The sequence below is a fragment of the Festucalex cinctus genome, chromosome 8, assembly GCF_051991245.1.
Source record: "Festucalex cinctus isolate MCC-2025b chromosome 8, RoL_Fcin_1.0, whole genome shotgun sequence".
NCBI lineage: Eukaryota > Metazoa > Chordata > Actinopteri > Syngnathiformes > Syngnathidae > Festucalex > Festucalex cinctus.
The window spans coordinates 28,391,200-28,405,741 of NC_135418.1; the positions used below are offsets into that span (position 1 = coordinate 28,391,200).

The 14,542-nt window shown below is 43.8% G+C and overlaps 1 protein-coding gene across 3 annotated transcripts in view; it reads right to left on the reverse strand.

The window, feature by feature from the left end:
* Positions 1-13,390: 13,390 nt before the first annotated feature.
* Positions 13,391-14,542, reverse strand: part of dhrs3b (dehydrogenase/reductase (SDR family) member 3b) — a 224,881-nt gene continuing 223,729 nt past the window's right edge. For all 3 annotated transcript variants that reach the window (XM_077528430.1, XM_077528431.1, XM_077528429.1), the window contains 2 exons: positions 13,878-14,003; positions 13,391-13,795 (listed from right to left, as the gene is read on the reverse strand). In XM_077528430.1, the coding sequence (XP_077384556.1) occupies positions 13,711-13,795; positions 13,878-14,003 (211 nt within the window). In that variant the 3' untranslated portion in view covers positions 13,391-13,710. The remainder of the gene's footprint in view (positions 13,796-13,877; positions 14,004-14,542) is intronic.

The window sequence follows — 14,542 nt, forward strand, 5'->3', positions numbered from 1 at the left end:
TGATCTGAAGAGGAGCGATCCCGTTGATTATCTGCGTGTGACTGATCGGACCGTCCACCTTTTCAACTGTAGGTTACATGACTAGTCTGTTTATTTCAAACGTGCAAAAGTGGCACTCGCAGGAGCACTCAGGCTAGCTTAATGTACAGAACGTCCGGCGTAATTGGGCCCACGGCACAGCTTGGATTGCCTCGTGCGAGTACGCCCTAATGTTGGCCGACCAGCCTGAGACGATTATTGTGAAAGTTAATTGCAAGAGTAGGTGGCACTCGGGAGTAAAAAAAAAAAAAAGAAAAAAAAAAAAAAAAAAAGCTAAACAGCTACAACTGTAATTCATCCAATTTCAATACTGCTTAGTGCTTATCCTCATTAAGGTTGCCGGTGGGCTGGAGTCGATCCCAGCTGACTTGGGATGAGAGGCGGAGTCTGTCGTTCAGTTGTCAGCCAATCGTAAGGCACATTAGAGACATACAATCATTCACACACAAATATATATATATATATATATATATATATATAAATAAGTTTTTGTTGACTAAAACTATCCATCCATCCATTTTCTTAACCGCTTGCTTCTCACAAGGGTCATGGGAGTGCTGGAGCCTATCTCGGCTGGCTCTGGGCAGTAGGCGGGGTACACCCTGGACTGGTTGCCAGCCAATCGCAGGGCACACAGAGACGAACAACCATCCACACTCACAAGCACACAATTCCCAATTAACCTGCCTCGCATGTCTTTGGAATGCGGGAGGAGACCGGAGTACCCGGAGAAGACCCACGCGGAGCCTGGACTCGAACCCGAGTCCTCAGAACTGGGATGCGGACGTGCTAACCAGTCATTCACCGTGCCGCCAGCAAAAAAAACAAACAAACAAAAAACAACAACATGTAAACACGTTTTTGGGAGTCAAGGATAAAGTATTTCAAGACGTTTTTACACGTTTTTGGGACTGAATGAGTAAATTAGCATTGCTATTTTGTGCGTGTAAACGAAAACAACCTCGTCATTTCCCAAGAGCCCGATAAAGCACGTTAGGGACGTGCGGAATTTAAAGACGCTTTTGTCTCGACGTCGGCGGGCAGATGCCAGCAGACAGACTGTCTTGTTGACAAGAGTGCGATAGAAATGGAGAGCCAGGAGGAGAAAGCAGGCGGGGCGGAGTGAAGTAAACAGCATAAAAAGGGAGAAGGTTGAGAGAAGTTGAGAGGAGCGAAGGCGGGTGCGAGCGGGAGGGGGTCGGGTTTGGTTTCTGTTCACGAGTAGAGGACCTCCCCATGAACTGTGCAGTCGCGAGCCGGGTCATTGGGGCGAGGTTGTCAGAGCGTGCCTGAAACAGTACACCCAGGGGTTCAGCCAGAGTTCACACACTCGGCGTGCAAGATCCATGTCCCTCTGCCATGCAGCGAGCGCACGCACACACGCATACATAGACTCGGCCCTCGCGTGCGTGAGCGTGCATAGCGCAAATATTCAACAAGAAATACGGTCAGACGTGTTTTTTTTTAGGGGGGGTTTGAGCAAACAGTCCCACGTCGCAGATACGCGATGACTGACGTCTTGTTTTCACACCAGCGCTGGCAAAAGTTTATACAGAGGAGACATATTCAATGTAAATATGCACACGGCAAAGGGGGTCGCGACGGTGGAACGGATGGAAACTACAGCAGTCATGACAGTAAACATACCACTTGCACGACCCTAGTCATGACAGTACTAAACATTACCCTTGCATGACCCTAGTCAAAACATTAAGCATAACCCTTGCATAACCCTGGTCATGACAGTAAGCATAACCCTTGCATGACCCTAGTCATGACAGTAAACATAACACTTGCATGACCCAAGTCATGACAGTAAACATAACACTTGCATGACCCTAGTCAGGGCAGTAAACATAACACTTGTATGACCCTAGTCATGACAGTAAACATAACACTTGCATGACCCTAGTCATGACAGTAAAAATAACACTTGCGTGACCCTAGTCATGACAGTAATAACACTTGCATGACCCTAGTCATGACAGTAAACATAACACTTGCATGACCCTAGTCATAACAGTAAACATAACCCTTGCAAGTAAACATAACACTTGCATGACCCTAGTCATGACAGTATTAACCATTACCCTTGCATGACCCTAGTCATAACAGAAACCATAACCCTTGCATAACCTTAGTCATGACAGTCCCACGTCGCGGATACGCGATGACTGACGTCTTGATTTCACACCAGCGCCGGCAAAAGTTTATACAGAGGAGACATATTCAATGTAAATATGCACACGGCAAAGCGGGTCGCGACGGTGGAACAGATGGAAACGAGCGATACGGCGGGCACGTCGCAAAAAAAAAAAATCCAGCGAGGGAAGATTTTCTTTAATTCCAGTCAGTGTGGTTTTAAATAGGAGAGGCCACGAAGCCAGATTCCCCTCTGAGTGACTGAGCTCTTTGTGGGGAAAGCTGTCTGCTTTATTCCCATTGACGACGGCTTGGCCCATTGTCAAACCCAGAGCTTGACCCGGTGTTGAACCCAATTGTCAAACTTGCCGCGGAGCTTGGGACTTTGGCGGCGGGGGGAGTGGAGTTCAGTTTTTTTTTTTTTTTTTTTTTTTTTTTGGCAGGCTGAGGTTAAAGCGTTTGTCGTGACTTCGTAAGCTGCAGCTCGTTTTGTTTGGGAAAAAAAAAAAAAAGGTGGAGTTTCCTTTTAGAAGGCCCTTTTTTGATGATGGCCACCTTCGCCGCTCTGGCGCTCGGATTACGTGTCATTGGAAGTTTTTTTTTTTTTTTTTTTTTTTGACGGACAGGCCCAGCTGTGGCAGTCAGGCGCCAGAGCGCCACGCCCTCTTTCCGAGTCCAAGGCAAGACACCAAGGCCCGGGCCCAGAACAATCCCTGCCTTTGTGAATCGACTGGAAATCATCAGCCGGCATCCAAATGACCGTAAGCTCGCAGATACAAGCCAGATGTTGGAATTCCTCGACTCGGTTCAATCTCAGTCCAGTCTGGATCAATCCGAGCCCGGCAGCGCCGCAGTGGCAGAGCGCCGGGGCGGGTTCTTTGGGATCGAAAGCCGCTCTTGTTCGCGTCAGCCTCTGGAGGAGAAGCGGGAGGAGCTCGATTTGCTTCTCACCCAGCCGCGACCATTGTGAGGAGGAGTTCAGAAAATGGATGGATGGATATCCTCCGTACGTTAATAAAAACTTTTCTGGCCTGTGGGTCGATACCAATGCTTTTCATATTGTGGCGTATGACATCATGTGACCACACAGAAGCTTTCACACAGACACGCAAGGCTATTATGGAAGAAAATCACCAGAACTATGCACATAATGAGGCCTCCACATGTCTTTGGAGTGAATCCCCCCTCCTCAGAAAAACTAAGGAGAAAATAGTCCGACTTGAGGTTTTTTGGTATGTGACATCAACGAGTCAGACCCATGCTGATTCGAGCGTTTCAGGAAAAAAAAAAAAAAAGTGGGGAGGGTAGGGGGGGGGGGGGGCTTTAAGGATCTCCTGTGAACCCACATCCTCTCCGCAGAAGGCCTAAGTAACGGCCCTCTAGAGGGATGCTTTCATCCTGACGCACACACTTTTTTTTTTTGTGTTTGGTCTGTTTCCATTTAGCTAAAAGTTCAGGTGCAGTTCACCCCCAGGCCGCCCGCCCACGTGACCCCCGCATCGAGGCGCCGGGCTCGGGAGGCCTTTGTTTGTGTAATGGAGCCCTGCGATCTCTCTCCTCTCCGCGGCTTCTGTGTCGTGAGAACCCGAGAACGAGGGAGAGAGAGAGAGAGAGAGAGAGAGAGAGTGACGTCTGCGAAGCTTGTCGATCATCCCGCTCGCCGTTGCCCGCGCAGGTTGAACTTCCGTGATGGAGGTCTGCGATGACCCATGCTAAAGTAACGGCGCTTGCTTGACCTTCATGTCGGCACTTGAGAGGGAGGACGAAAAGTCAAAGCAAGTCTCACGTCCTCACTTTCGAGTTTCGAGCAAAAAAAGTTACTGTGGCAGAAATCGAGCGTCAACGGCAGTCATGATTCATGTCGAACAAGCTACACTCTGAAAGCAATCGGTTGAAAAATGGGATGATGCTAACCTGGCAAGAGCTGGATGGATATACGCTTCGCAATATCCATCTGGTGCCTCTCCGCAGTAATTTGGGTGAAAATGTCTTGACAACGGAGGGGAAAAGCACGAACATCTTACCAGCTAGAAATGCGCGAAGCAGAACAGAATTAATTTCCACGTCCATTCGTTCGTCCATTCATGTTAGGTTTGTTTGTTAGCTCCTGCGTCGGCGCTGGCTTCCTGGTTTCGTCACAGTTGACTATCCCGCCCCCAAACACAATGCCGCTCTGTGATTGGTCCCAACAACGTCTGTTATCAGCGGGAGCGGTACAAGATGTATTCTCCGGAGTTTGTGAACACATAAATACTGCGAGAATTCATCTGGCAAGAGCAAGGTTAGAATGATCCACTATTTCGGTCAATTTGACCCCATTTTCTGGGTCATTTTGGACAAGGTAAACCCCAAAATTGAATCATTTTATATACAACAAAAAATAAATATATAAATAAATAAATAAATAAATAAATAGTAGATTGTTTTGTATAGAACAACCCAAAAAATTGGCTTTTTTGTATATCCTCCTGACTAGCAGCAATTTAAGTTTGTCCTCTGTAGTGGACCTTTTTAAACCTGAATATCTCCCACCCAGTGCATACGATTGAATGAACTCCTTTTGTGCTCTATAGACGACATTCCAATGATACCAAATGTGTAGGGGTGGGGCTTGTTATGCACCTTTTAGGGAAGAGGAAAAGTAAATGTAACTTAGTAAGTAACACAGTAAGTAAGTAACTTTTTATTGAACAAATTTAGGCTTTAAATGTAGTTAGCATGTTGAGAACACATTATTGTTTGAATTATTTTAACTGTATTTGAGCCTAGCATTTAAGTTGTAAAAAATGTCCTCTGTAGTGGACACATCATAGCTTAAAAATAAAAACTACTTTTTTTTTTCAAAAAATTCTTGCAATATTCCAGTTACTTCACAATGATTGGGGAATATCAAAATAAACATGCTTGGACAATATTTTTTTTTTCCTGGTAGTCAGGAGGATATAGAGTCACTTTGTATAAAACAAGCCCATGCAGGGAGCTCAATACATGGACGATACAACGAGGCACACCCGGACAACACGAGTGGCTGGAGGCAGAGCTCAAAAGTTCAAAATATCCATCCTGTCCATCCTGTCCAGTCCAGAGAGCCTCGCGTCCTCCTCATGATCGACATCTGATTCACCTTGAATAAGACCAGCTCGCAGGCAGAAAACAATGGCGGGTCACAAGAGTTCAACTCGGCTGCGACAGTCTTGCATAATCATAACAAATACTTTACAAATACAAGACTTTTTTTTTTTTTTTTTTTTTTTTTTTTCTCCTGCTCCGGTGCCCGGCGGGCTTTCCAAAATGCGACGATTGCGGCAACGGCGAACTCCGGTTCACCCTCCCACGCCCTCCCCCTGCGAGGGTTGTTGCCTTGTGAAAAGCGGCCTTCACTCGGCTTTTTTGTTTGTCCCTCAGCTCCTCGCCTCCCACTTTTTTTTTGCGCCGCTAACCGTCGACGCTTGCAAAAGCGGAACACTGGAAAGCATATGTGAAACACCAGCCCCGTCATGACCCAGAGGGATTCTTTGATTTTAATTATTATTATTATTATTATTATTATTATGGGTGCGCAAAGGGAATTGGAATGGCTCTCGCTTTTTCTTCCTTTTGAAATCTACGCTCAAAAACAGTATTGACAAAGCCCGAAAAGTCATTCTTGCAACGAATGACTCAGCTTTTTTTTTTTTTTTTTTCAACAGTCCCGAAAACTTAGCAGTTTTGCAAATGCGCGTACCACATCCATGTATTTTAGCAAAGCCGAAAACGATGCCACAAAACTCGCTTAGTAGCACTGCCTTGTGACGTTGGAAGAAAAATTACCCCTCGACGCGGAACTGGGTGATCATGTGTATCGTTAGAGGAAGCGTGACAAAGACTCGAGGAAGACTGTATGCATGAAACTGAACAGGAAGTCAACAATTTTAGTTTAAATTTTAGGGCTGATTGACAAACTCCTACTAGGGAACCGAATCACAATCTACGTTAGGTATAATAGAAGGATGAGTTTATTTTTTTGATTTATTTACTTACTTATTCTCCATTTAAAGTCTCATTGCGCAGTTTGTCACTTTTTTACTCACGACTGCCCCCTCTGGCCCAAAGTGTAACTGCAGCATCTGTGTTCGGCTCGTTCATTGTGCGCGTGCGAGTACGTGCACCATCTTAAAGCGACAGCCACAGTTGACAAATAAAGACGTGACTTCAAATGACATAAGAAAAACTCCGCCCCGCCCCTCAACAAAGAAACTGTGGAGTTTCACACTCTACTATGAAGGGAAGCTAAAAGCTGATAGATGCAGTCAGAGTCAAACCGTCAGGGCTTTTTGAACTCAGCTGGGCATTTGGTGGCGCATGCATGATGTAGAAAAAGCTTCAACGGTACCTTTTTAAACGGTACAATGCACCTTTAATGGGGGAAGAGAAAGTGGTCAAAATTAATGGAGGAAGAATCAGCTTAGTCCACGAAAAAAAAAAACCCCAAAAAAACCCCACTTGTACCCTGTCTGTGTATTTTCGGGGGTGTGTGGGGGTGCTGGAGCCTATCCCAGATGGCTTCAGGCAGTAGGCGGGGTACACCCTGAACTGGTCGCCAGCCAATCGCACGGGGCACACAGAGAAGAACAACCATCCACACTCACAAGCACACCGAGGGACAATTCGGAGCACCCAATTAACCGTCCATGCATCAGCGCCATCTGTAAAATTAGAAAGAAAAAAAAATAATTGCCAGTTTCACTGACTGACAAAAATTTGTTGGACAGGTCCATCAATAGAGAATGCACAAAAAAAAAATAAAATAAAAAAAAAAAAAACAACAACATAAATTTGTTGAAGCTTTTATAGCCGTGACGGACAAATGAAGCTTCATGAACCACTTGCGATATATATATTTTTTTTATCTCTTGGTTTAAAAATGCAACAGTAACAATCAAATTCTACTGCACTTTGCCTTTCTTTAAACCAAGAGCGCCATCTTGAAGAGTTAAAAAAAAAAAAAAATCGCTTTGTGAAGCATCATTTTCTCATCAATACTTTATAGTAGTGATGGCAAAATGAAGCCCCGTAAAGCAGTGAAGCCCTGCAGTGAAAAGCGTCACACACACGTAGGGGCTTCAAGATGATTCATTTCCTCGACTACGCCATCATGTGGACAGAAAAATGTATAACATGCTTGGTGCACGCAATAAAATGGTGGGGTGTAATTTTGTAAATCATGCTCTAAATACAAAAGAATATATATTTGAAGAGTGTTTTAGCATGAATTGTTGTGTTACTTTGTCTGTTTGTGCTTATGCAACAAGTGAAAATGTGAAATGAGGTAAAATAAAGTGCTTATTCATATTTATTTAAAAACAATATTTTTTCCAAAGTTTTTGGACTCAGGCGGTTTGTTTGTTTTTGCAGAGAATTTCACCTCCTTTGGGAAAAAAACTCTTTCACATGGTACTAATGAAGCAGGGGTGCATCGATATGAGATAGCAAGTTTGTATAGAATTGGACGGGTATATTTCTGTGATTCCAGGACTGAAGGGGACTTTCAACTGTGAACAGAAAAATGTGAATTTTATGTGTTGTCACATTTTATTTTATTTTATTATTGGAATCTGTTAAAATAGTACTGTAATTGCAGTGCATTATTTTCTGAGGTGAGATCTGCTCAAAGTGCTCCAGTCCCAAACAAGGGAAAATCTCTTTCTTGCTGGTTCCATCGCAAAAAGAAGCTCGGCAAATCGAATGCCAAAAGCAAAAAAAAGTAGCGCAATAAGGGACCCGAAAACAGAAAAAGTGAAGGGGAATCCATAGCGTTTCTTTGCCGCTTTTATTTCGAACTACACTCAAACCTAGCGAATCATTTCCTGAATCAGTCACGTGGTACACCCGCTTCGCGGGGCTTCAAACGTCATCACGTACGTCATCGACACACGCATTGAATCGCGGTTCATGAACCACTCATCTCCATTACTCGGCACACGCTTCAGGGATTCGACCCGAGAAGCACATCACTACTTTATAGCCTACGTCAACTAATGTGGGCAGAAAATAGCGACAATTGCAGATGATCGTTTTGGGCCTTTTGAAAATGAAAGTTTGATGAATGAACTGACTTGCTCGGGGGGCCCTCGACATTCTGCTTAAGCCTTTACGTCTTGGAGTCAGTCTATAAAACTGATAAATATTGTATTGTAAAGACGTTAAGTACCTAATTTGACTTTTAGGGCTGTCAACTCGAGGCTTGCGCTTGATTATTTAGCAGCCGGCTAGGAAGCATTAACCTTTAAGCGCAGTAATGAGTCCTCTGCGCTAAATTAGTGATTTGAGAACGAGTCGGTGGCAGGTCGACCAAGGGGCAGGAAAGCTCGCGCTAATTTCTGCACTCCGCTTTCCCCCCCCCGAGTTATGCTGCTCCCAGTCACGGTTTGGATTCTATCCGGGGATGTCTGTAATGTAATCGCCCGCGTTCCAACTCATTCCTTTCGGTGGATATTACGTCCGGGTGACATTTCTCAGCATTTACCAGACAATAGCAATAGTTTTTTTTTTGTGTGGGTGTGTGTGTGTAATCTTTATTGCGGCTCCAGCTCGCTGAGCTGCCGCTGTTCTTATCTTTTTTTTTTTTTTTTTGCCTTGATACGACGCTCTTAACGAGCCCGAGGCTGCGCGACGCCAGCGCCGTGCGCGCAAGCCCTAAAAGATTAGGATTTTATTTGAGAACAAATGCTGGAATATTTCCACTGTGCCTTCTTACTTCACGTCGCCCGTTATGGATTTGCATGACTATGATCTACTGTGCTTGTGTGTGTATGTGTGTTTTGACGGACACCCTCTGGGCTTGTTGCGCCCCTCGACCTTTAACACCACTGTGTATAATAAATCCGGCCGTTTGACAGGTCAACTGAGGCGTCGCGGCTGGCCCCTTGCCGTGGGTTAGGCCCGGGTCTATTTAATCACGCTAGTCGTCCCGTGATGGATGAAACACCAAGCGCCGAGCGGCCCGGCGGCGAGGTGGATAAAAGGTGTCGAAAAAGGCGCAAGCTCGCCGTCTTGTCTTTGCACAACCGTCGGCTCAGGACAATGTCCGCCTGTGCCACGCGCTTTATTGCAGCTGATAGTCCATCTCTAACCCGTGTCTGATAGTGCTTGTAAGTTACGTGAGGAGAAGTTAAACTCAAATACTGATGACATACTTGAACTCCCAAATTTCAAACACAAATATTGTCACATATGTACAACGGTGTATTTGGGTGATAAATATAAATAGTTTTTTTTTTAGAGGGTGGGGGCAATATTCCGAGAAAAAAACCCATCAAACAGCCAAGTAGTACGCTACGTGTATTTCTCGTAAGTTTCTGAGTTTTTTTTTTCCTCACAAATTTGCCAGTTTATAAAGTGGCAAATTTGCCTTTTATCAAAAATTTTTCTCACAAATTTACCACTTTAGAAAGTTTAGAATTTAGACAGATTTGCCACTTTAGAAAGTGGCAAATTTGCGAGAAAAAAAAAATCGTAAATTTGCAAGTTTAGAAAGTGGCAAATTTGTGAGAGAAATTTTTTTGGAAATTTGTGAGAAAAAAAAATTGGAAATTTGTGAGAGAATTTTTTTGGTAAATTTGCAAGTTTAGAAAGTGTCAAATTTGCCGTTTTATAAATTTCTTCTCACAAATTTACCACTTTAGAAAGTTTATAATTTAGAAAGATTTGCCACTTTAGTAAGTGGCGAATTTGCGAGAATTTTTTTTGTAAATTTGCAAGTTTAGAAAGTGGAAAATTAATACGTTTTTTTTTTCCCTCGGAATATTGTCCCCCAATAGGGCTGCACAATATATCGAAAATATATCAATATCACGATATTGGCCTATGCAATATGCGTATCACAAAGACATGCAAAAAGTGTGATATGGAATTTTATGCTTTTATCTTAATTTGACCAGTCAGAGTGTCAGGTTTCCCTGTATAACATTTATTAAACATGACAAAAAAAAGGAGAGAAAACAGTTCAAAGCTCGTGAGGAGAGAGGAGAGGAACTGGCCGATACAATTCACAACTGCATTCTGAAAAAAAATAAATAAATCCCCTCCTCACCCTCTCTCTTTATTTGTGTTCCACGCCCCTAGATACATGGGTGTTGCAACCCTAATAATGCAAATGTGAGAGTTGGAACGAAAATGTGCACTGCCATCCAACATTTCACATTATCGAGAGGTAATTGCAATTAATGAACAATACATTGAGTTTGATTATTTTGCCGCATGAAAAGACATAAGAGCATAAATTTGCAGAAAACGAAAAATTAGGTGCAGGTTTTTTTTAATCCAAATAAGGAACTTTTCAGTGCATTGTTATTTTTGCATTAAGCCTTCAGCTCTTGGTGCACATTCCACATCCCAAAGCCAAACAAACTCCAGATTTGCTGTCGAATAATCATAACAATAATAATACAGCCTTCTTCCTCCCTTAAGGTAGGATTAAAAGTCAAACATTAAAAGTCAAACTTTAAAGCGTGGGGAGCATGCAGGAAACTTTTTTTAAAAGTATCCTTTGAGATGAAACATCATGTTTGCAGTCAGGGGCTTCATCTCTCAACAACATGTCTTGGCCTTTTTCAACCGAGCCTCACGAGATAACCAAATTGAAGACACCTGGCTCACCATTCACACCTGAGGCCTTGTGGCAACTAATGAGTCACATGTCACCAGGAAAGGACCATGGCCAATTGGGCCCAAATTGGACATTTTCACTCCCTTTTATTTGGACATGGAGCCTAATGTAAGGTAGTAAATTTTGAAAATTATCAAAAACTTTCTGCGACCACGAAAACTGTTTGCGAACGTCTTTGCAGCCTTGAACAAACCCTGACGAAAACACAACATGCATTATGTCAAGTCAAGTCAAGTTTATTTATATAGCCCTAAACTCATTCACTCCCAGGCATTTTGACTGAAGCAACCCCATTCACTCATGTTTTACTGGATTTCGCAAGGCCCACAGATTATATATTTCTATCTGTTTTAGTTTTGCAGCAATTAGCATTAGACTATAGCTAAGTTTCATCATTATTCACAAATCTGTTTAAAACAGTGGGGAAAACATGGCCCTGGTTGATCTCTTATACTCCGCTGCCACCTACTGGCCGTTTTTGTAATACCTACCATTGTTTCAAGCTTTCTCTTCAGTTCAGAGGCTACATTCTTTATGCTCAAGCATAAAAAAAAACAAAAAAAACAAACAAAAAACGTATAAACACGTCTTTGGGAGCATGGTTATATTTAAAATAGAACATATTTATACGTTTTTGGGAGCAAATGAGTTAACCACACAAAAGTCTCAAAGGGCTTCACATGCCCACTGTTGATAAATATGTGTGTTTATTTTTGGAAATGGACTTTTTTTTTTTAAAAGCTGGGAAATGCACAATTCCTTTAGAGTGCATTAATTAGCCCTGCGTGCTAAATTAGTGTTTGATATGAGCACATATTATGGGCAAATGTGGTCAAGGGCTGCATGTCTGCTTGACTCAAATCTTAGCCCTTTTATGATGAATATATGGAGCGGACAAAAATGCATTTTGACTTGGTGTCACATGTGCGCAGGCAGTTTGAATCAAAGTGAAATGCCAAGCATAAACATTGTGGCATCTGGTCACAGCTGAGACAGCAATGAAATCCCCCACCCCACTCCCTGGAAAAAAAATAATAAAAAAATCCGCTGCTTCCACCTGCGCCGGGTCAGTCACCCTGGCGCTGAAGGCCTTCAGCGGGGGAAAAGGGCCTTCCAAGCCCGCTTTGATTTATTCAGTATTTGGCTAACCTTGCACTGAACCTGCCCTGGGAGATTTTCAAAACCATTTTAGTTCTCCTCTTCCAGCGTACGCGAGCGACGTGCCTCGCCGACCTATTTCCATCCCAAGGAGCACCTCCGTCCCGCTCCGCTTTCGCAACTGCTCCGCCTGACAATGAGAAACAGGCCCCGCAGAGGAAGTCCTCCAAAGCCCCGCCCCTCTTCACTCAGTGGGGGTCACCTATCGATCGCAATGTGCAGCTCGACAGGGAGGTGCGCTTAGGTTGGGTTGGGATTGTCAGTTACTCTTGTTTGATTGCAAGAGAGCAGGCCGAGATTACCCACGAGATTACCCCGTCATGCACAGCCCACTCTGTTCTATAATCCGGCCCACCAAGCATTAAATAACTATAGTATATGTTAGCTGCATTTAAAAACAGAATTGTTTAAATAAAATGCATTTATTCTTGTCCAGTTTCAACTTACTGAGTGTAAGAAGATCTAAACATGATTAACAATAAGGCTACCTTACACAGAGTTCACACTGACTGCGAAACGGATGCGTAGCGGTTTCCGTACGGACCGCAATTCGCACAGAGTACGTTGCGTGAGTTGTATGTGTCCGGAACTCAAATGACACGCAGACTCAAATGCTTCTTTTTCCTCGCGGCAAATGCTTTCTTTTCCTCGCGGCGTCCGTACGGAAGGCGTTCCGCATCCGTTCCGCAGTCAGTGTGAACTTGGAATTAGAATGAATGATTGTTCTAATCCGATTGAGGGTAACTCTCAAAACATGAGATCCATTTTCTCGAAATAAGTGGCCATAGACCCCATTTATTCTCAGTGATCGACATGTAAACAAAAGTATTTCAGACAGTCCCATAAAGAAGACGCAAGACCAATATGTGAACCTCACAATCCATCCATGCATCCAAATTGAACGTTACGGTGACAAACCCTGATAAATATGCATTAAATCAGCTGTCCGCTGTCGTGATACGAATGTCAGAAGAAGCCTACGAAACAAGTGAAGGCATTGCACTTGTGCTGACTCCCAGGTAGCGTTTCATCGATTTAATGTGTGACATTGACTTTTTGTCCCCTATAAAACAGCATTAAAGGCCATTTTATGGGGTACATGAGATGGAGTTGAGACGTGGGGCGGCAGAAGACCACACTGAGTCTGACCGCATACGCCATAGATCATCCGAGAGACGTCATGACAAGGTCCCGATCGACGTGCTCATCATGTTCCGGGAGAATTCCACCCAAGTTGAACAGCAGATAACACCCACCAACTCCTCGTTTTATGTCTTGGACAATATCCTGGCACGGTCACTGAACAAACGGCCGACATCAATCTAAAGAGTGCGATCACGCTGCTACAGGCATCAAAATCCAGACATGAAATTCTTAAACTGCACACAAAAAAAATGCGTCGTCTCGAGAACAGCTTTTTATTATCTTCATTTAATGCAAATAAAAATAGAAAGAAGTTAAAATCAAACTAAAACAAGGGGCACAGTTTCAGACCTATACATGGATTCTAAGAAGGCCCCTCTGCACATTATATACAAACACATGTACAGAAACACTTTCCCTGACGTTTGAACAGGGTGAACCTTCAAGTCCTTTATCACAGATTTCACCCCGCAGATGCAAATTTCTCTGCGACGGCGTCTCCTCCTCCAAGTACCATTAGGTCCATAGTTCCCTATTTCAACTCAGAGGTCGCGAGGGCGCCTTAGAACCCGCGCCGAGGCTCATGTCCGTCCTTTGAACGTGTTCATGCAGGTATAACTCCCCGTAAACTTGTGGATTTCTTCAAGTGCAACCTGTGGCATGAAGCTGGAAAGTTGAGAAAGGTCATGGGAAGAATATTAGCAACTTGAAGAAATGGGGGGGTAAACACGTTTGGACCCGAGCCCACCTTTTGAGAACGACGAGTGCATGCATGGTCCAAGGCAGGTAGAGAAAAGCCACATCCGCACGGACCGCGTCCACAGTCTTTTGGGCGACCACCTCCGGTTTAAGAGGTGGAAACAGCTGAGGGAATCTAGGAAAGAAATGTCAACGTGCTTAGGGGGACACGGTGACCAATTGGACTATTATGATCAGGGCCCTTGGTGGCATTTTTGGGGTATGGGAATCTCCGCTTAGGTACAGTATATTTTGAGACATTTTACAAATCAAACTGAGAAACACCTAGTCTGCCAAAGTGAACTGACAATACCAAATTCCTGTTTTGGAGTACTACTTCAATATCAAATGTGAAGACAAGACCCTTATATTATATTTCCAGTCCAACTACTGACAAATGTGTACTGTAACTGTACCAAAACTGCCTGATGAGAACAGGGTCTTAAGTCAAAATGATGCAGCACTTCCGTCGAGGACTATCCCAGTGGCAGCTGTTAAGAATCCTTTCTTAATTTCTAACCCTAACCCTAATTGAAACGTACCTCATTCAGTTTTGAGTCATAGGTTTTGCGTACCGTACCCTGGCCTCGTAGAAACAGGCTTTAGTCGATACCTAACTACCACGGTATTTTGGCAACCGTGTTCTTGACCAATCCCAAAGAGGATCGAGGAGCC